Source organism: Amblyomma mixtum, chromosome 6 (assembly GCF_055824585.1).
Source record: "Amblyomma mixtum isolate Tamu chromosome 6, ASM5582458v1, whole genome shotgun sequence".
NCBI lineage: Eukaryota > Metazoa > Arthropoda > Arachnida > Ixodida > Ixodidae > Amblyomma > Amblyomma mixtum.
In genome coordinates, this window is record NC_143017.1 from 127847296 (window position 1) to 127871397 (window position 24102).

General features: G+C 47.8%; 1 protein-coding gene across 2 annotated transcripts in view; it reads left to right on the forward strand.

Moving 5' to 3' along the window:
- The first annotated feature begins 23281 nt into the window (after positions 1–23281).
- The window catches only part of Sik3 (Salt-inducible kinase 3), a 105753-nt gene continuing 104932 nt past the window's right edge, over positions 23282–24102 (forward strand). For both annotated transcript variants that reach the window (XM_089549117.1, XM_089549118.1), the window contains exon 1: positions 23282–24008. In XM_089549117.1, the coding sequence (XP_089405243.1) occupies positions 23805–24008 (204 nt within the window). In that variant the 5' untranslated portion in view covers positions 23282–23804. The remainder of the gene's footprint in view (positions 24009–24102) is intronic.

Sequence of the window (24102 nt, forward strand, 5' to 3'; positions counted from 1 at the left end):
CAAAAATTGCCTGTCATTAAGATCAAACATAGCGCTATGGGATTTGTTTTTTTTTTTCTTTTTGTGTGCAGTTCGAGGAAAGAGCATACGAATGCAAACGAAATCTGGCCGTATACATACGCGCAGACGGCAGACGGCATGTCTCCAGTCGTATGACTAACGCCGAGGCTTCCGCATTCCACGGTTGCTGAGCGCTTGCCAACCGAACTATAAGACGGCTGTTGCCGCGCCCGTGTTCCGATTGCTTTAGCTGCTTGTGCAGTCTCTCAAATGTCGCTACGCCGGGACGGCGCTTAACGAAATGACGGACATAAGGAAATCATACAGCCTGCTTCCTTCGAGAGCCATAGCAACGGCTAACTCCCTTAAATTTATTTTTTTATTATCGAGTGGTTACAGTGCTTGTTGTCCGCGTGGCCTTGAAAGACAACCAACAGTGCCAACGGCTACGTTAAACGTCCATTTCCATGCGCCCGTTGTCATGTGAGAAGCAATTACCTTCAGGAGCTATCGAGGACACCCTCGTTTGCTATTTGCGGCTCGTGTATAGACTGCAAGAACCAAAATGCTTTCCGAGTGATTAGGTAAGAAAAGTGGTCGATGAAAATTCTGCCGCCAGAACAGAAACCGGGACGCGGAACGTGCATATATCTCTCTCATTTCCTCGAGTTTTGGAAGAACGGAGACAATCTGAGCGTATTACCACGGAGGCAAAGGACTTCGCGGCCTTGTTTCGTATAGGTCTTAATAACCCACGGACACGGCAAGTTTTCGTCATCGTGCACGTTAATGCTGAGAGCGCTGTCGGCTGATTATACGTACCACAAAGCCTTGGAGTGAGCGACAAAACTGGCTTGCTCTGTTTTGTAACCGGCGAACTTGCAGCTTAAATAGTGTTTGGTCATTGACCATGACGTCAGTGATGGCGTCAGACTGCTTGTGCGCCGCTTAACGAGACCTCCTCTCCCCTTGCTTAGTGTCCCACCTCTTTCCATAAAGCGCTGCGTGGTGTCTGGTGCAAGCTGCGATCGAATAAGGCAACCCACATTGCTTAAGCAAATGCCCAGTTGCGAATATAGGCGCTCGGGCACTGGCAGGGAGGCGAAAAGACAAATTTAAAAAAATTTAATAAATGGAGGATGTACAACAGAATTAACTTGAAGCCATTAGCAGCCAACCGGCACGTTCACGGAAAGGTCTGTACAGACAACTCAGTCAGTTCAGTATGTGTTTATGGGAATTTCACTATAAACCTTTCGTAGCATGCCCCAGTGACATCAACACCTACTTCAAGGATGCGACAATTAACTGATGTGACAAGGAACAAAAACTTTTAGGCGTTTGGTTTCATGAACATTTATCTTGGGGTTCACATATAAGACAGCTATGCATCGATATTTCAAAATCTGTAGGTGTTATTAACAGGATTACCCAGCTGCTTCCGCTCTGGCTCAAACAACAGTTATATACTCCTCTCTGTTACTAAAAACTATGTCACGGGATTTTGGCACGGGGAACTACATCAAAAATGAACTACAACAGGTTAAACATTCTACAGAAACGAATCCTCCGTATATGCTGCAAATACCATGGCCAGACCTTGAAACAGCTTCATCACTGCAGTGCTATTCACTTCTTCGTGATTAAACGCGACAGAAATGCTACAGGGAATATGTTGATGATGTTACGACCAGCGTACTTTTAGATGCAAGGAAATATTTCGTATGTTTTGATTAGAATAAACAATTTTGCTTTCGCCGCAGCAACAACTCCCACATGACCCCACTTTGCATACCATCTCGGCGCTTTCCACTGGTCAGTCTCAGAAGGGAACACACCCACGCTGTGATTGAATTCTAACCGGACGGAACTCGATCGCAAGGCGTCCCCGGCTAGTCCGATGGCCCTCGCCAGTCGCAGACCTACAGAATTCGCAGCGTCGTAGGCGAAAATCGCGTGCACGTGAAACGGTGAAACGCGTAACCGTTCGAGGGAGATTTCAGAGCGAGAGAGAGAGAGAGGGGGGGGGGGGGGGAGAGCCCGCGGGCGAGAGAGAAAGCGCCCGATGAAGGTGGCGCGCGGGAAAAACGGAACTGGCACTTGTTACAGTACATGCACATATGCGCATATATTCGGTTACAAGTGGGAAGTTTCACATTTTTCTCTGTTTTCGTGGTCGAAGACGATTATTAAAGTGAAGGACAGGTGATAACTCAGAAGTTCCAATATATAGAATTCTCTTGATATGTTCCCGGTTTTGAACATCCGGCTTTGGTCAGAACTGAGCACACGTTGTCAAGGATGTCTTCCCTGAGAGAGCAGACCTGCTCGTTAAAAGAACTGGATGGTTCTAGAAATCGAGACGGCACCACGATACAACTGTACTATATACAACGCTCGTAGCGGATGCGCTAAGTCAGTATTTTTTTTCCCCTTTATGCCTGATGGCCATAGTGAATACAAAACCGCCATCATGAACCAAATTATATGATTTAAAGAATAGTTTTAGAACTGTAAAATGTCAACTTACTATGCGCAGACCACGAACAACTGAACGTCTGTTTTTTTAATTCCTATGAACGGGTACAACTCAAGAACGCATCGGCAAACGGCCATCAAATGAGGCTCTCTAGCCAATGGCGTCGACCGATTGTCAACTTCGACGCAGGAAGGGTTTCGCGGAAGTCGAAGCGAACAGCGCAGGCTGCGCTGCAGCGCCGCGAATCCCCACAACGCATATTTCCCACAACGCAATTGGAAGCGCAGCCAGTCCGAATCCATTCACGAGTTATTTTCAGGTTTCTAGACGTCGACAAGGAACAGAAGTAGTTTCGAATTGTGCTCAAAATTTGAATCACAGTGAAGCCTGAAGAGATATTAACCTAAGCTGTCATCCCTAAAGTCCCTTAGTCAACTCTACACCACTATACCTCAGGGTTAGGAAAGAGAAATCAAGAAAAAGAAACGTGGTTCCATTTCTGCCCGGTCTATTTGCGTTGCTAGTAGAAGCAGACTTAACAGAATTAATCAGCGGGATAGATCATGGCTTATGGTTTATAATGTTTTGTTGGTGCTTCCCTATTATCTTCAACACTTAATATTTTGAGAGCATTTTTATGTACTGTTTAAAATTAACAGCAAGACAGAAGAAGGACTAAAGGTACAAGCACTTGTCTCGTAAACTCTTCTTCTACCTTAGGGTTTGTCTTGTGAATGCGCTTTGCCACTTTCTAAATACAAAAAGCATAAGCGGCGAATTTTTTACCTAATTTATGCATTTGTGCTTTTGGCATGACATATACAGGGTTTTCACCTAAGAATTTACACAATTTTTAAAAATAGGCTATTTTGAGTAAGAAGAGTGCTTTTTTACTATAGCATTGTTAGCGGTGTAATACATCGGAGTACAGCAATGGACGTGCTGACTAGCAGGTTGGCTAACTAATAATGAATATTTACATTTTAACTATTACTGTTACGATCCTTAATTATTGAGAGACGTGTAGACCGCCTTAAGTAGCATCTGTAAAAGTTTTTAGAATTTCGAAAACGCTGTTAACCTCGCCGCTGTGGCCCAACAATTTTTTACTGCATCGCGCCAAAATACATGCGCTTTCGAGAAGCTTGCCGGCAAAACAACCTCTCCAGTGGACGTAACTCGTCGAAATCGCCAAAATTTGTTGGGCCATAGCGCCGAGTGTAAAAGCGTTTCCGAAATTCTAAAAACTGATATGGATACTAATTACGTCGGGCTACACGCCTTTCAATAATTAAGAATCCTAACACTAGTAGTTAAAAATTTATCTATTTAGTGTTCGTTAACCTCTCTGCTAGTTAGCACATCTTAGTTCTATTCTGCCACACTACAGCGCTGACAATGCTATGCCGAAAAAAATCGCTCTTCTAACCCAAAAAGCCTATTTTTTAAAAAAATGTGTAAATTCTTAGTGATCACGTAAGAATTTACACGTTTTTACCCTGTACATTTTTACCCTGACATGTTTACCCCGAATAGAAATTCAATGCTCCGCATTATAAAAGCATGCTGTGAAACTGTTCTTACTTTACTTATATTTTCACTCAGGCTCCTGATGACAAAAATTGCTGTTCATAACGCTGTTACAGGACGAGGCAAGCATAATCATTCTTAGAAACTCAAAAGTAGAAAAATAGAGGAAAAGCGCCAGACGGCCTTCAAATATGGAGCGAATTTCAGCGCTATCTGACGTGTAGTTCAGTTCGCAGCGCTGGCCGGAACTGCAATTTCAGCCACATTTTTGCTTATTTGTTTAAATCGCACTTGCGCAACAGGAAGGTGCTCGTGCTAGCCATTATTTCACGCTTTGTTATTCCGTCATTGTTACCATTGCAAAAGATAGTGTCGTAACCAACTGTAGCATGGAAGTGGGCGCGTCGCTTCTTCCAGCATTCGTTCCCCCCTCTTTCCTAAACTTCTGTAAGGCAGATTAGAAGAAACAATGGAATTACAGAAGTGAAGCAAGCGTTACGAAACGCTTCCGTAAGAAAACTATTGGGTATCAGTTTCCTCCGCTTATGTGACACCCTGAAATTTCATAATTTTCGCTCAATGCAAAGTGGCTCCAGGACGGAGAAATAGAAGCAATATTACTGTGACGCTATTCTGTATAGGTGCAATGCACCGAATGTTCGTGCTGATGTTTAGCAGATTGGCAATAACGCGAATGCTGCCATCGCAGCTAGTTATATGGTTGCATGGGCATCAGGTGCAGTGACATTTTTCTCTTTTATTTTATCACTTTGTTCATTTGCATAGACAAACCATCTGACGACACTGGGCGTTCACGTCCCGAAACCGGGCTACGCGAAACGCCGTAGTGGAAGGCTCAGGATTGATTTTGACCACTTGGGGCTCTTTCCCTTGCTCAGACATAGCACTGCACACGGATATTGTTACATTTTGCCTCCGTCGAAATGCGGCCGTCGCGCCCAGGGTTGAACACTGACAAGTTATTTGGTTAAGGGCTTATGTTGGCATTGCAAACTTCAGGGCAGGTGTATTGTTTAACGGCGGTGCACTTTCTTAATTTCTAAAAGCTATACTTGACTTGAGATACCAGCTAGCATAGCAGAGCTTCAAATTCGGGCTAATTATACGCTTCCCGAGGCATGAACCATTCCGCACAGCACCTCCACAAGAGTAAACTCTGTGTCGTCATCAGCGCCACCTGTCGAGTGTTCGCGCACCCTCTCAGAGGTTCCTTCCACTTAGTTCTTCCAACTAAACTGCAACTAATGAACTGAGGAGATACGAGGGAGTCTGACATAGTGGGTGCTAGTGTGCTTGGCGACATAAATCTGCCACGTCACAGATCTGTGCCTAAAATTCCTGAGCTTGATTAATATCTAAGTGTGGCTAAGACAGAGCCGGTAGAATAATCGCAAGGTTAACCCCACCAGTAGCTTACAACAACCTCACCCTCAGGCATTGTGGGTTTTTTGCGCAAAAGACACGACACAGAAGAAACGAGGTAGACAGGACAAGCGCTTGTCCTGTCTACCTCGTTTCTTCTGTGTCGTGTCTTTTGCGCAAAAAACCCACAATGCTTAGGCACCAACTAGCCTGCAAAAACATACTCGCAAGTTATCACCCTCAGGAGCGAGCCGGCTCAAGTACCACCTCGGGCTCGCATATTATTCATCCATCACCGGCATCTGCACTCCGTTTCATAGATCAGGTGCAACGCTGTCAAAGCTAGCGCACTTCTTTGAGCTGCCTAGATCCCCGATCAAAAAATAGTGCATTCCTTGTGGTGAGCGAAAAGTAGTAAATGTTTTTCCTGCACGCCTATTACATGATACATTTGTCATGAGTTTGATTAAATGCGCTCTTACTGCTGACGGCACGCTGATACTTTATCGTGTCGCGCCTGAGGCCACTTGGCCACAAAACAAGCACGTAGCTCCCTTTGTTTTTTTTCCGTACCTTTCACAGCATTGCATGTTACGTACGAAACGGAGTGTACCTCTTTCTTTCCTTCCCTTCGGCTTGTACACACTCACCACCAGCAATCAGTGTCCTGTTTTCCTGCCCACGGCTCTGAGCTTCTCCGATAATGCTGCACCAACTCGCCCGACTTCACATTGTGCGTCTGAGAGCACGCATATGCTCATATAACCATCAGCCGTCGAGTGCTACAAACGCCGGACAAAACAATTGTTTGAGGAGAAGAGCACGAGTAGTAAATAATCTAACAGAATTAGCGTTAAAGGGAAGAAAACTGCGAACAAAACAAACAAAAAAAACAAGACATGAGCGCATTCTGTTATGTCCTCTGTCTTCGCCACTCGAGCGCCATTTTTTTAGAATTATGAACCAACTAGCTTGCCAGAAAGGTACTACTAGTTGGTAGCGTTTTACCTAGCCAGTGTTTTTTTTTATTTGCCTTATTTTGCGCTGAGGAGTGTACGCGGAGATGGAGGAAGAATTAAATTTACACCACGGTATTGACTTCAAGCCACATGTGGTTCAGGGCAGACGGGGAGGGTTACGAATGCCCTGCCGTTGGGGTGAAGGTATTGTTTATTACGAAAAAAAATTAGAAAAGAAAGAAGCCGGCCGTACTTCAACTGTCGAGCTCATAACTGACGCCCGCACATCGGCTGGCATGGGATAAGGGATAAGAGGAGAATAAATACTGACGAGTAAGAAAGAGAAGTAGAGAGAGAGGAGCGAGCAGGAAAAGGAGCTATTTGCAGAAGTGCTACAATGTATTCAGGTGGTGGGACAGCAGCCGGGACGGGATGACTGAGTGCTCTATGAAAGTGGCGAGGTTGGGCAATATGCATTGCCACAGGAGCGCTTTCAGCTTCAACGAAGCAAGAAATGCTCCAATCTTTACTTCCCCGCAGAAGGAGCTCCACAGCGAGGCGAACGTGTCCGTATGCCTGCTGCAAAGCCGAGTCCACTCGTCAAAAGAGTGTATCCTGGACATGAAAGTCTCTCAGTCCCAGGTAAATGACGCAGTAGCACTTTCGTAACCGCAAACACCCAAGTTCTCTTTCTTAGCTATCAAAATGCTCGTCGGTCATGCTGGCGGTGTTAATGTAAGGGCGGGATTAGCTTTTCAGCGGTCTGTCGGCGATTGCATCGCCTGAGTCACTTAACTGAACGAAAGCGTCTTTACCCCTGTCCCACAAGGCCCTCTCACACAAGGCCCACAAGGGCCTTGTCCCACAAGGTGTCCTCTAAGAACTTCAAGAGTGTTTTTGCCCATGTTAACCGATCGTTCGCGAGACCTCAGGGCACACAACGCCAGACAGGTCGTCCAATGAAACGTTCATTCTCCTCAGGTTCAGGAGCGTCTCACGCTCGTCACGAAAACGTGGGCACACTAAAAGTGACTGATTCAGTCCCCCACGACTGCACAATTGAATCAGAGGCGTGTGGTGGCAGGGTGAATCTTGCGTAGCTGGACCGGCGTACAGGCGGAGTTTGTGCGCAGACGATGCAAAAGAGCAGCTGCCTTGCGCTACAAGCCTCGCGTAACTCAAGGCAGGAGTAGATGCGGCCGAAGCGAAGAAAACGTATGCACCACCAGATGCTTTGCGAAGCTCTCGTCCTTTGGGACAGCCACTAATGTTTGATATGACCAAGTCAGCTATTGCCGAGCAGGTTGACTGTTATTCAAATGGCATGCAGGGACTACAGGAGGCGTTCCTACTCGGGGCGCTCCAGACTGCACAGCATCCAGTGAGCTAGGGGTACTCTTCCGATAGGAGCGGTTCAGCACTGCGCTCAGCTCGTCAGGGGAAGCTCTGAGGAGCACAGGTAGGTTGACGGCCACTGTGGAGAAGTGGTCGGCCAGCTGTTCTGCCAGTGACCTTCACGGTGACACTTCTGGTAATTTCAGCTACCAGGGCTGGAGGTCGTGCCTTGGAAGGCCGTAGAAGAGCCTTGAGTAGCTGTCACGCTCTGGAGGATCGCCGTACAGTCTGGATGGAGCTTCAGATGCCTTGCGTGACGTCGACAGACGGCGTCAGTCCCTCTGCGGACAGTCCTTTCTGTGAAGCGACCCCCACCCATGACTTTCCTCTATGCTCGACGCCTTGTCGCTCGTAAGCACAGGGTTCGGAGGTCAGGGGTAAAGGAGTTGGGGAGCCGGGCATCGGATAGGGGCCCTGCGGACACATTCTGCGATGTGTTCGGGGAAGTTGCCCAAGGCTGGAGACTCTTTGCAGAGGGCACAGAAGTCAGACCACCTTCACCTCTTGGTAGACGTCACCAAGTTGTCTCCTCGAGGTGAGAGTGAGGAAGTGCGGAACATGCGGTTTTTATACTGACAAGCGAACTTCTCATCCCCTGACATGCCTTTCTCGCTGTGGGCATGTGCGCTCCTCTTTTATCATGCGCTATGGTTACGGTTATACTTCTTTGATCATCATGATGATTGATGGTGCATTCATACTCCTGTCACAACGTAGCGACTGATGATGCTCCATTCAATTGAGCGAACGATGCACTTCAAACGCCTCGATTATCTTTCGTTCCGTTTTCTCTTTCGGCTACGCAGGGTGTTTCACCTAAGACTTCACATATGTTTTAAAACAAGCTTTTTGAATTAGGAGAGCGCTTTTTTCGATATAGCATTGTCAGAATTGTACATCAGAATGCAGCTAAGACAGGCTAACTAGCAGGCTGGTTAACTAATATTGTTAAATTTTAACTATAAATGTTACACTCCTTGTTTATTAAGAAGTGTGTAGTCCACTTTAAGTGATACCCATGTCAGCGTTTAGAATTTCGAAAACGGGGTTACCCTCGGCGCCGTAGTCCTACAAATTTCGGCTACATCGCGCCAAAATACGTGCGATTTCGAGAAACTTACAGGTAAAGCAACGTCTCCAGTGCACGTAACGCGCGCGTCGAAATGGCCAAAATTTGTTGGGCCATAGCGCCGAGGGTAACCACGTTTTCGAAATTATAAAAACTGATATGGATATTAATTACGGTGAGCTACACGCCTTTCAATAATTAAGAAGCCTAAAGGTAATAGTTAAAAGGTTAACTATTCAATATCAGTTAACCAGGCTGCTAGTTAGCACGTCATAGTTTCATTCTGATGTACTACACCGCTGACAATGCTACGCCGAAAAATGCACTCTTCTACGAAAGGCCTATTTTTAAAAATTGTGTAAAGTGAGGTGAAACACCCTGTATATGCTGAGCTATATTTCACTGGTGGCGTTGTCATGTGCACGCCAAAGAGAAGCAATTATGACAAAATCAAAACTGCAGGCGCACTGGCGAAACGCGGGATGCGATGTGGGGACGCCTTCGTCCCCTGCGTTCGCTTTCCCTCAACGCACCCCACTGTTGTTAGCTGCCCCCCCGAAAAGCACTCCTCTCGGTTCGGTTACTGTAACTAACAAGGGAGGGCGCTCGCGTCGCAGCGACACCAGCGCCACGGATGGCGTTTTGCTGCGCGCTCGCGGGGAGCGACGGGGTCTCTTCTCCCTCGGCAACGGGAAGCGAACGGACGTTTCGCTCGCAGCTTCGCTCTTCGTCGACGGGCGCCCCCTCGGTCGGAACTTACTCCCGCCGAGCCCGTTCCGCTCGACCTCGGAGTTTATCCCTTTGCCCTACCGTGGGCGGACGTTCGCTCGTAGCCGTGCTGGTGAGTCGGACATCCTAGATTCCTCAGTGTATTTTGTTGCTAGCTGGCGTTATTGTTGCTATAGCAATAAATGCCTTGTTTGTGTCAGCCATTGTGTCGTTCCTTTGTTCCCGTAGAGCACGGCCCGCCGTGGTCGGCGTGCGCTCAGTAGCGTACGCGACCACGGGGTGGGGTCAGCGCGGTTTTGAACCATGTCAGCCGCGCTTAAACGGGGAATACGTGTTTATTTCCCCCATTTTAACCCCACATCTGGCGCCCAACGTGGGGCCTGCTCTTGGAACATTGGACGACAGTCTGTTCGGTTCGAGGAACGCTCTTTGTCCGGACTTGACAAGTGCTAGGCCTAGAGTGAATTTTGATCGCTAGGACCTGCGGCATGCTTTCTTGAGTGCGAGGTGTATTGCGCTGCAGCATGTTTGAACTTTTCGACATGCTCAGCATGTTTTTTTTTGTGAAGTTTTCTTCCTGGAGTTGCTTCAAGAACCACTTGGTCCGCATCGAGGGAGCGCGAGGCCTAGCGCCCGCGGAGTTGCCGAGCCCGAAGCGAGTGAGTACGGAAGCCGCGTGGGTGGTCCGAGTTTTCTGTATATATTTTCTCGCTGTCTCTTTTTCGACTCTGGGAGTCGCGGCTCTGGGAGCCGGGTGGCCTGGGGCCACGGGTGCCACGACGAGCTCGCTGGTATTGCAGCTCGGCACCGGGCGTTCCGACACCGTCCGATACGGTGGGCGCCGATCGCTCAAGCTGCTTTGTGCAGTGAGCGGGGAGGACCACCCCACAACGCTGATGTCTCCTCGCGGCTGCGCGCACGAAACCCGTTTCGGGTCTTTCTTTTGTTGGGGGTCGTCGACCTTCACTGTGGCAGTGAGGCCTAAGGCTATTCATAGCCGCCTGCACCTTGTCAAAAGTGACACGACCACCGGACCGTGGTATTGAGAGGGGGCGCACTTTGCTGGCCACCCGTTTTTTTAACCTCGCATGAACCGAGCATTCTCGTTCAACTCAAGAAAGGGCTTTGTTCACTCGAACTTTGCGTTGCACAGCCGCCCGACACGTTTTGCTAGCGAGTTGAGCATTGAGCCACCAGGCCTTTGTGTACGCCGTTTCCCCTCCCGTGACCTACGTTAAAGGCATGCGGAGTGTGTTTTGGCAATCTTTCAGATCCAGCGGAGCCACTGCGGCTTGCTGTCTTGTGCACATCGTCTCGCCGCCGCCTGCTGCGACGGAGCGGCCTGTATCCTGTTCGCCGCATCCATCCGGGGCAGCCGTGGCGAGACCAGACAGCAGCCACCTCCGGCTGCTGCTGCCCTGGCGACTACTGCGGAATCTTGGCCTGCAGTGGTCAACCGGCCCTCCTCTTCGCGGGCCTGCGGGCACATAGCCCGCGGGCCATGCGAGTCGTCCCAGCGGAGACCTTCACGCCGCCTTCGGAATACCGCGGAAGACTGCGTGCACCCTGTCGGCGTGACCTCCGCTGCACGACCTGCCTCAAGTGCATGAAGACCAGGAGACTCCTCCATAGCATGTAACTTGCAGGCGCGTGGGTCTATTTAAGGTTGGGGGGATGTGGGGACGCCTTCGTCCCCTGCGTTCGCTTTCCCTCAACGCACCCCACTGTTGTTAGCTGCCCCCCCCGAAAAGCACTCCTCTCGGTTCGGTTACTGTAACTAACAAGGGAGGGCGCTCGCGTCGCAGCGACACCAGCGCCACGGATGGCGTTTTGCTGCGCGCTCGCGGGGAGCGACGGGGTCTCTTCTCCCTCGGCAACGGGAAGCGAACGGACGTTTCGCTCGCAGCTTCGCTCTTCGTCGACGGGCGCCCCCTCGGTCGGAACTTACTCCCGCCGAGCCCGTTCCGCTCGACCTCGGAGTTTATCCCTTTGCCCTACCGTGGGCGGACGTTCGCTCGTAGCCGTGCTGGTGAGTCGGACATCCTAGATTCCTCAGTGTATTTTGTTGCTAGCTGGCGTTATTGTTGCTATAGCAATAAATGCCTTGTTTGTGTCAGCCATTGTGTCGTTCCTTTGTTCCCGTAGAGCACGGCCCGCCGTGGTCGGCGTGCGCTCAGTAGCGTACGCGACCACGGGGTGGGGTCAGCGCGGTTTTGAACCATGTCAGCCGCGCTTAAACGGGGAATACGTGTTTATTTCCCCCATTTTAACCCCACAGCAGTTGCTGCACAAATGCATTCCATCCGATAGCATTGATCACGAATGATGTTGTTATTTGCCTCTGCTGGTCGTGTCATCTTTTTTTTTCCTCTTCTTCATTTAAGCCCACATGGATATCACGATTCTATTCTCTCAACGGTAAATTGCTGCAGGATGGATGGACGGAAGATAGGAGCGTCCTCTCTGAAACAGGATGGCAGTTACCTACATGCTGGGCTTTTTGTTCTTTATATTTCTTTAACGGTGTTATTGGTGTAATAAATCGGTAATAAATAAAGCGCAAGATAATATGCTATGTGCGCAATCCGCTTAAGCATGTGCCTGCAACCGACAAGCCGACACATCATCATCATCATCATCAGCCTGACTAAACCCACTGCAGGGCAAAGGCCTCTCCCATGTCTCTCCAATTAACCTTCTCCTGTGCCAGCTGCGGCCACCCTATGCCCCCAAACTTCTTAATCTCATCCGCCACCTGCCGCTCCCTGTTACGCTTGCCTTCTCTTGGAATCCACTCCGGAGGCAATCTTGCCTTCGCATTACATGCCCTGCCCAAGCCCATTTCTTCCTCTTGGTTTCGACTAGGATGTCATTAACCCCTATTGGACCCCTGACCCCGTCTGCCCGCTTCCGGTCTCTTAACGTTACACATGCCATTTTTCTTTCCATAGTTCGCTGCGTTGCCCATAACGTAAATTGAACTCTTTTCGATAGCCTCCACGTTTCTGCCCCATAGGTGAGTACAAGTGGCGTAGCCAGAAATTTTGTTCGGGAGGAGGGGGCTCATGTTGCAGGGCGGCCTCCTCATGGAATTTTTCGAGGGATCAAAGGCAAGAATAATAACTGCAATGCCATTGACAATGACGTTGTGTATTAGATAACGCTACACACTGTTTAGACAAATGAAATATGCATATTTTAAATAAAATAATGTATTCGTATGTCTTTAAAGTCATGGCAGACATAACTGATACCAATGCTTCCATTTTTTTTGCGTATTTAATGAGTAAAGAAGATATAACACGATGTCTAGAACTATGTCAGTCCGAAACCAGCAAAGCAGTGAATGCCGTTGATATGAAAAACGTAAAGGCCATGAAATGAGCGAGCAGAGGACAAATATTTTAATGAATCTTTGTCGTTCAAGAACCTTTACATTTTTGTACATATGCAAGGGAAAAACCTCAATGGCGCTGTCCTTCGTTCCAGTATACTGCGCAGCAGTAGCTGTCTCCGGTCATGTATTGCGAGTAACTGCGCCGAAATTTTTTGGCGCAACAGCGAGCACATGTATAAACGAGGAGTTCCGCAAAATATGCATTAGAAGTGCGAAGATGAAACGGATAATATTCTCTTCTGTGGCATGACGGCACAAATGAATCACCACAACGCTTCGTCTCATCGGACATCGCTGCGTGCTTTGTCAACTTGTCTGATAGTGTGTTGATTTGGCTTGTCTCATTCTATGGTCCTATGTACGAGATTAAAAAAAGTCAGTGCACCTTTGGCGTCAAAAGTTTATTAGAATAATAAATTAATTGAAGTTCTCGATTTGAAAATCTAAAGCACGACTTTTGAAATGTCAGTGCAGCTGTCGCGACAAAGGTTTGTGGGAACTTTATACCCATTAAGTTTCGAGATTGAAATGCGTGGCTCCGTAGACTCCACGGCAACCGCGAGATGCCGCGGCGAGCCCGCTGGCCATCGATAGGCCCTTGAAAGTTTGGGCTAAGATGGGGCTCCTTGCGTTACGTGATTATAGGTGCATGGGCGTTGCCACAAAATCCTACCTAAGTTAGCAATATTTTCTAGTCTGAAAAAGACGTAGGTGACAAAATGCAGAATGAGTTCCGGCGCCGTGGTTGTTTTGGTCAGCGGTGCGTGACAGTTCGAAAAATTTCGGAGGGGAAGGGACGGCTGAAGCCCCATAAGCCCCCCCCCCCCCCCCCCCCCCCCCCCCTGGCTATGCCCCTGGTGAGTACCGATAAGATACAGCTGTTGTATACTTTTCTCTTGGTGGATATTGGTAAACTGCCATTCATGATAGGAGAGAACCTGCCGAACGCGCTCCACCCCATTCTTGCGCTTCGTTATTTCCCTCTCATCATTCGGATCAGCGGTCACTACCTGCCCTAAGTAGACGTATTCTCTTACCGCTTTCAACACCTTGCTACCAATGTTTCCTTCCGAGGCTGTTGAACAATACTTTGGCTTTCTGCATGTTAATTTTAAAACCCGAACTACTGTTCTTCCTAACTCATTGATCGTGTTTTGGAGTTCATTTCCTCGGTGATGTCATCAACGAATCGTAGATTACGAAGGTATTCTCCGTTAACTCTTATCCACACCTGCTCCCTATCGAGGCCTCTGAATACCTCCTATAAACAGGCGGTTAAAGGGCTGGCACGTACTATGCTATCATGGATAGCGGACAGACGAAAACTAGATGTGGGATTCCTCATCAATCAAGATATAGCTGGCAACATAGAGGAATTCTTTAGTATTAACGAGAGGCTGGCAGCTATCGTAATTAGGCTTAATAAGAAGTACAAACTGAAAGTGGTACAGGCCTACGCACCTACATCTAGCTATGATGACCAGATCGTAAAAAGCTTCTATAAGGACGTGGAATCGGCTATGAGCGAAGTAAAAACACAGTTGGGCGACTTCAATGCCAAGGTAGGGAAGGCGCAGGCAATAGGCGACTGTGGCATGGGCTCTAGGAATGCCAGGGGGGAGTTATCCGCAGAGAGAAATAAATTACGGATCTTGAACACCTTATTCCGCAAACAATCCTACACGCAGGGCGTTAAACCAACTGCCGGTCGTAACTAATCGCTGCATTGTGGACTATTGTGCGCGTAACAAGACCTTAAAATTTTGCCCTAGGGGAATTACCCGTCCGTGTCTATTGTTCAAGGCATGCGTATTATTCTGACGGCGCGCGCTCCGTCTGACGCTCATAGCGAACGCTTACATCGGCGCTTTGATGACATTGATTTGGGCTTTGGCTTAAATTTTGCCGCCGCACCATACATGTGTGCTCCCTTCAGTCGAAAACATGCAATCCACGTGCATGGCTTGCGACCAGACTCGTGTGTGGGATTACATTTTCAGCTCATTTGCGCTCTGAAGTTTCATACAGGGACGAAGACAATCACTTTAGTTTCTCCGACCTTGAGTCGGCAGATGCGGCGCAGAAGAAATTAAACAAAAAAAAAAGACCGTGATAATTATCTCTGAAAAACAACTTCCAATTAAGCTGATCGATGGCAATGTATCAAAGTTGTGCAATAGTGCTACTTTAATGGCGCTTTTAACACCTTGATCTACATGTTTTAGCTGACAGTCAGCAACCAGGAAAGGTGCCATTCAACGTATAATTTTTTTTAATCAAGCCTATAGTCAAGGTATGGCCGCACGTCAAGCTGCAAACAGAGCATTGTAAGCTTTGCGGAGCCTAGTGATCACGACAGCTTCTTTCAGCCTCTGCGGTGGCATGTTACTGACGGCCGACAAAGACAAGATCGATCCCACGCTTTACGCACACGACCCAGTGAGTCACACAGAAGGAGCAAGGCTATCACAAATTCTTGGTTCTCGAGTCCTCCTGAGCCACCCAGCTAGAGGGCGCTGCGAGCTCCAGCGGCGTCCGTTTACGCCTCGCATACTCAGGTATAACATGGTTTACGCAAAGAGCGTTGAAAGATGGAGACAACACACACAAGACAGCACTGGCGCCAACTTCTAACTTAGTTCATTGATGGAAAACAAAAAACCCTTTAACCACTTAAACCACTCAAAAAACCACTTGATAACCAGCGGGGCTGAACGAATCAGGCAACCCAAGGGCCCCTCCGTCTCCAACACTCGTGGCAGCGGTGGGATTGAAGCGCAATCTCCAACAGCATACTTGAGAACCTTAGCGCGCTGAATGTTGACGTCAAGACATATAAGGACGCAACTACGTAAGGAACTTTCTTTCAAGTCGGACTGTAACCATCAACCAGGGCGGACAGTCACTCGAAAACATTAAACTGAGGAGTAGCGGGACGCCGCAAGGGTCCGTCCTCTCTCCGGCCCTGTTTAATGTAGCGATGATTAGGCTTCCAGGGCTGTTGGACGGACTCACAAACCTGCATCACACCATATATGCGGACTATTTGACGCTGTGGGTGAACAGGTTTAGTGATGGGCAAATTGAAAGCACACTTCAGAGGGCCACAAATATAATAGAGAAATATATCGAGCCGATTAGGTTAAAATGCTCGGCAGAAAAATCAGAGGCTCTTTTTCTGTCATCTCAAAAAATAAAAAGGAACAGTCCCCCTTGCCAGGACTATAATATTGCTTTACGAGTGAATGGCAATGCCATTCCGACGGCAAACAGTTTTATTTCCTGTATGGCTGTGCACGCAAGAAAATGGCAAAAAAACTGAAACTGTCACGAGACTTGAAGCGAGTACCAACCAGACGTGCCGGCTACTCAAGCGCATTTGTAACAAGCATGCGGGGAAGAACGAGGCCAGTCTTTAGAGATTGGTTCAGGCTTTCGTCATAAGCCGTGTGCTATGCGCGCTGCCCCCTATCTCAAACGGGGCAAAGCAAAAAAGGACGAAATTGTAATCATAATTAGAAAAGGGACCAAAACTTCACTAGGTCTTCCTCCGAACACTTCGATGGTAAAGCTTCTTCCAACACTATGAACGAGCTCATAGAGGCCGCCACGGTGTCACAGCGTCAAACACTTTTAAGAAGTAAAACTGGAAGAAAAAAAAAATGGCAGTGGCTTAGCTGGGGTTAAGCCTGAATACACAAGCGAAAAGGTTCAGTTACGGTGAGTGAGTGAAGAAACTTTATTTCCGCCAGAAGAAGACCCGTGCCCCTCCGGGTCCGCACGCAGGCGTCCGGGGAGGGGCAGCGTCGCAGCTGGAAGACTAGCAACGGTATAGTCGCGCAGCTTCTGCTGCCAGGCGGGTAGCGTACCGTTGTATGCTAAGGTCGGCACTTCTGAGTATGGTCTTGGTTTGACGTCACGGCTGTCGCAGCTCGCGCACAATGCACTGGGAGCACCACGATAACGGTGGTGGTGGTGGTGAAAACATTTATTAAATCATAGGGAGAGGTGTTGGTTGTAAGGGCGTGACCCTTCAGGTCACGATAACGGTGGAGGCGTTCGGCCGTCCACATACTGCCTGTACAGAGGCGGAGGAGGAGACGCGCGTGTAGTAAATACGGTGCTGTCTTAGAGGGTTTCTTTAGAGTGTGCATTCCTTTCGGGTGCACGCCAATATATCAGAGACAGGCATTTCCTTTCCTTAAAACCACTGTTCATCCCTTATAGCGCGGTTCGGGTATCCACCGAGATATGAGAGGAGGCCTCGTTTCTTTTCCTTAAAACCAATTTTCTTTTCATTTTCCTTCCCTTACGGCGTGGTTCGGGTTCCCACCGAGATATGAGTGTTTCCTGGGGCACTGTTTGCCTTTTATTTTTGTTTATTTCTGATATTTTATTTCTTTCATTTCTTTTTATTCTCTGTTTCTGTGCTTATTTTTATTCTTTTTTTTTTACTGCGGAGTCGGCGGCCACCTGCGCTGCGCGTGACGTCGATCGGTTTCGCGCATGCGCAGAAGTGGCAAATCTGGCCTCCGGCTCACGCGAAGCGCTGTGTTGACGAGACTAGTGAAGCTTTTCGCTTCAAAATCATGGAGCACCTGGGGTTCCAACCCTCGGAGTGTTCAATGCGGACAGATAACGTACCTAGAGCAACTAGGGATAGACTCAAAATTCCACCACGGCCAAATAACATGCATTCGGTATTTAAAGAAGGCATACACAAAGATAGGGCAGTGCCCTACCGGTCAAATTTGAAGTTATATCCGATGTGCTCTACACGGACGCTGCCGAATACGATATCAGGGCAGCACACACAGCGGCAGTGGTTCATGAAAATATGATAATCGGTCTCGCCCTGATCGCCGCCGAGTCCCAAGCACTCTTAGAAAAAAGGTACTAGTACTTACTAACTTTTGGGGTTGTAACTGGTTGTCACATATGTTACTACCCTGTTAGTAACTACAGTTGGTAACGCGAAGGTTAGTAATATTTATTAACCCATTGAGTTAGTAACGGCTGCTACCTGCAGTTAGTAACGGGAGGCTAGTAGTATTTACTAAGAAAATGAATAGAAACTCGCATTGTTTCATATGAGGGCATTGTTAATATGATGTTAAGGTTGAAAGTAAAATCATCCCCAGGACCAGATGGTATTCCAAATGCATTTCTCCAGCGCTATGCAGAGCAATTAGCAAGGTACGTTGTATTAATCTTCCAGCTTTCAATCAGATCTTCCTCTCTTCCAGATGACTGGAAGATAGCGGCGCGTAGTGCCTGTGTTTAAAAAAGGCAACCCACTCTCAGTATCTGATTACCGCCCTATTTCCTTGGTATCATCGACCTGTAAAATGTTTGAACACATAGTGAGTACTCACATCTCTGACTTCCTAAATAACCACAATATTCTATCTCCATTACAGCACGGCTTCAGAGAGGGGTTTTCAACCGCAACACAGTTAACAACAGTTGTTGATTTTTTCGCTTCTGTCCTAGACAGGACAAATAGATACTATATTTTTGGATTTCAGCAAAGTTTTTGATCGTATTCCGCATGACAAACTTATTTTCAAACTAAAGGAGCTTGAACTTCCCAGTTTCCTCATTGCCTGGATCTCCGCCTACTTAAAACCGTTCTCAGTACGTACATACAAATGGTTCAGACTCTGGCTGTCTTCCAGTCTTTTCCGGTGTTCCGCAAGGTAGTGTTCTCGGGCCACTCCTCTTCCTGATATTTTGCAATGATATAGTTAATGTGATCCACGATCCGGTGAAAATTCGTCTCTTCGCCGATGACTGCGTTATCTTTAATGAAATTTTGGTACCCAAAGACCAGCATGCACTTAATGTTGAACTAATTAACATACCAGAATGGTGCCAGGAGTGTGGCATGCTTCTAAACTCAGAAAAATCTGTCTTGCTTCGCATAACCAGGAAAAAATACCCGCTTCAGTACACTTACTCTGTCCAGGACCGCCGTTTAGCCGAAGTGAAGGAATGTAAATATCTCGGCGTTACACTAAATAACCGTCTCAGCTGGAACACACATATTCTTAACATCTCCTCTTCAGCCCTTCTCAAACTATGTCTGCTCAGACACATTAAGGATGCTCCCGCTCATGTTAAACTTCTCGCATACACAACTCTTATAAGGCCTAGGATTGAATATGCTTGCACAGTGTGGGACCCCCATACGATGTGCAATATAAATTCTCTTAAAAAAATTCAGAGACGGGCAGTGCGTTTTATTTATTCCAAATACGGTCGCACCGATTCGGTATCTGAATTAATGGCAGAAAATGGTATTGTCACTCTCCAAGCAAGAAGAAAATTCCTCTTTCTTAAATTTTTATTTCTCTTACTTAATCACAAACTCGCACTTGATCGTAGCCCTTACGTTTGCCCTCTTACCACTAGGCAGGCAGGCCACTCTCATGCCCTCTCTTTAACGCCTCACTTTGCAATGGCTAACTTATACAAATTCTCCTTTTTCCCTAATACAATTGCAGATTGGAATAGTTTGCCTGCTTCTTCCCTCCAGTCTTTAGATATGCTGGAATTAAGTATGTAAGGACTATGAAATCTTGCCTTCTGTCAGTTGGGTGTCGGTTTTGATTGTGGCAGTTTTTTTTTGTGCTTATATTTTATGTGCAGTAATAACCACCCAAACTGGTCTACTCAATGTGTTGATGTGTTTTGTAACCTGTGCTTTCATGCTTTCTTGAATTTTATGTAAATGTATATCATTCCTGCTTGGGCGCTCAGCCTGCAGTATGTTCAAATAAATAATAATAATATGTTTCTAGATTCATCGTACGGCGTGCTGCCGCGGCTTGTCAAATTTATGCGTACTCGAAAAATAAGAAAAGCTTCACAGTCAATTTGACTAATTCCGGAATCCAGACAGAGGTATCAGAGCGTGCTGGCCGTAAATCACACATTACGTTTAATCTTATCGCGCATTACATGTAGAGATTATGCGAGGTGATGGCTTCAACAACCTTACCGTGCGCGCACAAAGGTTCAGAATGCCGGAAAAGCACGAATCAGAAATAGCCTCACTCGCGCACTGCAGGTGGGTAGTAAATAGCATATAAATAGTAAATAAATAGTAAATAAATGGCACTAAATAGCTGATAAAAGGTAGTAAAACGAAGTCAGAGTTAGTAACTGCTGCACTTACTACCTTTTTAATAACTTTTTTTTTAAGAGTGAGGGATTCCGGCCAACGGTTAGGGGAACGAATGGGGATTTAGGCTAAAGCCTTCTGCCCTGTCATTTTCGACGGGTGAGAATAACAGTTATTTCTTTCTCTTTGGTCCGATCATTAGCAAGTCTCACCAGTATTTTATTATTTTAAAACAGACTTAAATAAAGCAATATTTTATAACGCGCTCAATGCTCAGTAATTATTATCTGACACAATTAACGTACGGCGTATACAGTTGGTTACGGAAGATTTTAAATATAGTGCTTCATACGGTCGAATCATGAAAACGCGGATTCTTTCCTGGGCTGAAATTCGATTAAAAGCGGCACTATAAAGAGGGCCCCCTTCACGCAAAGCAGTAGTGAATTATTCTCTATATCTACAAGTTGTTTTCAGCGTTAAAGGAGATTAATTGCCCAGACGATGGACACAGCACGTGCTTCAATGGGCTGATAATGTCAGATGCTACAGCATGTATAAAAAAAAATAAGAAGGCTTAAAGAAGTGCAGCGTTATAAAACATGCAAAAAAAAAATGTTGGTGGCATTTCCGAATGGGTTGTCCTTCGATCCGAACCCACGACCTCCGCATGTCACGTGAAGTGCTGTGAGCATGCATGCACGCTATGAGCACTGCACTCGGCATGCGGAGTTCGTGGGTTCGGACCCCACTGGCGACGCAGTTATATTTTCTTCCACTTTCTACAAAATTATTTTCAGCCTTAAAATTACGTAATAAATATGCGGCCCTAATAAATGCCGCTAAGAAAAAAAAAAGACTTCCCCCAATTCCCCCAATGTTTTTTTTTGGTTGCAATGGCTGTTGGGCTCTTTTTAGGCGCACGGGTGTGATTGAGATGTGACGAATGTATCGTGAATTTCTCAGGGCAGGACGGGAGGATTCATCATCATCATCATCAGCCTGACTACGCCCACTGCAGGGCAAAGGCCTCTCCCATGTCTCTCCAATTAACCCCGTCCTTCGTCAGTTGCGGCCATCGTATTCCCCCAAAATTCTTAATCTCATGCGCCCACCTAACTTTCTGCCACCCCTTGCTACGCTTGCCTTCTCTTGGAATCCACTCCGTTACCCAGGACCAGCGGTTATCTTGCCTTCGCATTACATGTCCTGCCCAAGCCCACTTCTTCCTCTTGATTTCGACTAAGATGTCATTAAAGGCCGATTCACACGACGGTCCGTTCGCTCGCGCCCCCGCATCACGTGTTCATGCGTCAGCACATTGAGAGGCGCGTTGACCAGGCAGTGGGCTGATCATTTGGTTGATTGAAGTCTAAGGTTGTCCTGACCCTGCGATTACCTTAGTAAATGCCTTGTAGGCACCAGGCAATAAGCTGATGGGTCTGTAATTCTTGAAGTCCTTGACGTCTCCTTTCTTATGAATTAAGATAATGTTAGCATTTTTCCAAGCTCTAGGTATGCTCTAGGTCACTTGCGTTTACAGGGTGGCTAGTTTTTCGAACACAATCTCTCCTCCATCCTTCAACAAATCTGCTGTTACCTGATCCTCACCAGCTGCTTTCCCCTTTTGCATTCTTTCTATACTTCCTCCTTAGTTACTGGCGAGAGGATTACTGTGCCTATACGCAGACTCATAGGTTCCAGTGGAACCTCTGTAGCATGATAAATGCCAGCTGCAGGAGGGAATGCAATAGGACTCACTGGTCGTTCATGTTCGCACATACATAAAAAGGAGCAGAAAAGATTATTGACACAGAACAGGAATGTATGCATGAGACGGCGCTGAGCGTGCAATCGATTTAGTAGCAGTAATGCAAACCTGCCTGAAAGAAAGCTGAGTTGCGCTAGGTGAACACGTATCTGCGGCAAAGAAAATTGGGATATTGTGTGGGGCGCCACTGAGTTGCTGGCGTTGATTGTAACTTACATTAATAAATTACAAATAAACGAAACTTTAGTGAGTCCCTGCCTTGCACAAGTGGGAAGAAATGGAGAGCATCCAGCGGCAACGTTCACTTAAAGCTTCAGCATGCAGAAAAGGATCACCAGAAAAATATAGCGCTGACTAAGAACTCTCTGTAAATACTTTGTAGAAAACAGCCATTAGAGAATGTTCCGCGTTTCCTGGACAGTCATTTTAGTTGTAGGTCAGTTCTACGTGCAAGATACCGGACTGAAGAAAAAAGTGAATGTCAAGATAAGGGTGTCGCCTCTTTCAACTGAATTCTCTAATAGTCTTAGTAATTGTAGCATCAGAAATAGTTTCTTCGATGAAAGAATAGAAGGAATCATAAGTGCCGCTGATAAAAATCAGACTGGTCACCTGCTTAATGCATTAGAATTTGCTATAAACTTTCAGTGCGCGCCCTGTATACCAAAATAGTAATGACCTGCGGACATTTGCTAAACTGATCTTCCATTCCTCTCTTCCTTTCCTTTCTCCCCCTTTGCTCTCCTTCCCGCGTGTAGAGTAGCATACTGGGCGTCTCCTATTTAACCCCTCTGCCTTTCCTTTCTTCTATTTCTATCTTTTTCTCTGCTGTGCGGCTTGCAGCTCTGTATTGAATTCAGCAATAATACAGAATCGTAAACCGTGCGCGTCCCTCAGCCTGAGTCGCTTTGGGACTTTAAACCCTACAAAGCAAGCAAGCCTTAACCCTCAGGTCGATATTTTTTCCTTCAGAACGCGGTTTTTCAAGATGAAAAAGCCACGGGAATTAAGGACTGAGTTACTATCAGCTGCTTCTCATTGTTTCAGCCGCCATTCTTCACAGCTCCATTCAAGCGAAGAAAAGGCAACGAATAATGCGTACAAGAAGCGTGAAACCTTTTTTTTTCTTTTGTATTAGTGAAGAGATGCGCACACTTGGTGCCCCGCTGAATGTTCCTGTTTTCATTTCCGTCCTTTGTTCTGGCCACCGTGTCTAGCGGCGCCGCGATGTCTGCACAGAGTGCGCAGCTGCAAAACCGGAGGTTCACGGGGTCTACTGCCGCAGGCCCTGCGCGCTTTCAGCTATTGTGCACTTCCGATACAGGGAGGGGAAGCGGAGTGAACGAGGGCATCGCCGACGGCTCGGCGGCGGCGGCGACTTGGTCGCCATGGCGACCTGACGCCGTTTGACGTCATTCGCGCGGCTTTCAAGGTCTCAGCGGGGAGCGCCAGCACGGCCCGGCCGACTCCCCGCGCACTTTTGCCTGGCTTCGAGCCCGTCGCATTCGGCCCGGCTCGGTCTCTCGCGCAGCAGCCGGGTCGCGGAGCAGTGGAGGCCGCGCGTTCCGCAATGACGAGATGCCGGCGACCCGCCACGGACACCGTAGCTGGACCGACGTTGCAGCAGCTGCCGGAGCAGCAGCGCTTCGAGCAAGCCGTGACCATCACGTGTGTTTGGCGGATCGTCGGCACGACAGCGTGACGTAAGGAGGCGGCCGTGTCCTCTCTCTCCGCCGGCGGCGGCTTCCGTTGGCCCCCTCTCCCCCGCCTCCTAGCCTCGGCCGCAGGCAGATGCGTTGGATGCGTCTGCTAGCGCCGAGACGGCCGAGATCGTCGAGCCAGCGCGGCGGTAGCTCGACCGCTCCTCGACTGCGACAATGGGTGACCCACTGAAAGTGTGCCGCGAACATCGGGACGGCCGGTGTGTACGCTCAACGTCGTGCCGCGACATTGCGAAGCGCTTTGAATGGGGAAGCTCGTCCAGCGCCCGGCGACGAGAGTAAGTGTGTGGCGCATGCGTGCGGCGCGCCACAACATGGCGGCTGACAGGGTAAGGGCGTCGAGTTGTGCGGGGCTGGTTCGAGTTGGATTTTACGAACTGGAAAAGACGATCGGCAAAGGAAACTTCGCTGTGGTACGACTAGCCAACCATGTCATCACCAAAACGAAGGTAAGTCCCGCTGGCTGCTCTCGCCGCGTTTATTTTGATAGCGGTCGATGACGGAACATCGTCCGCACCTGAGACGGAACACCTGATTCGGCGG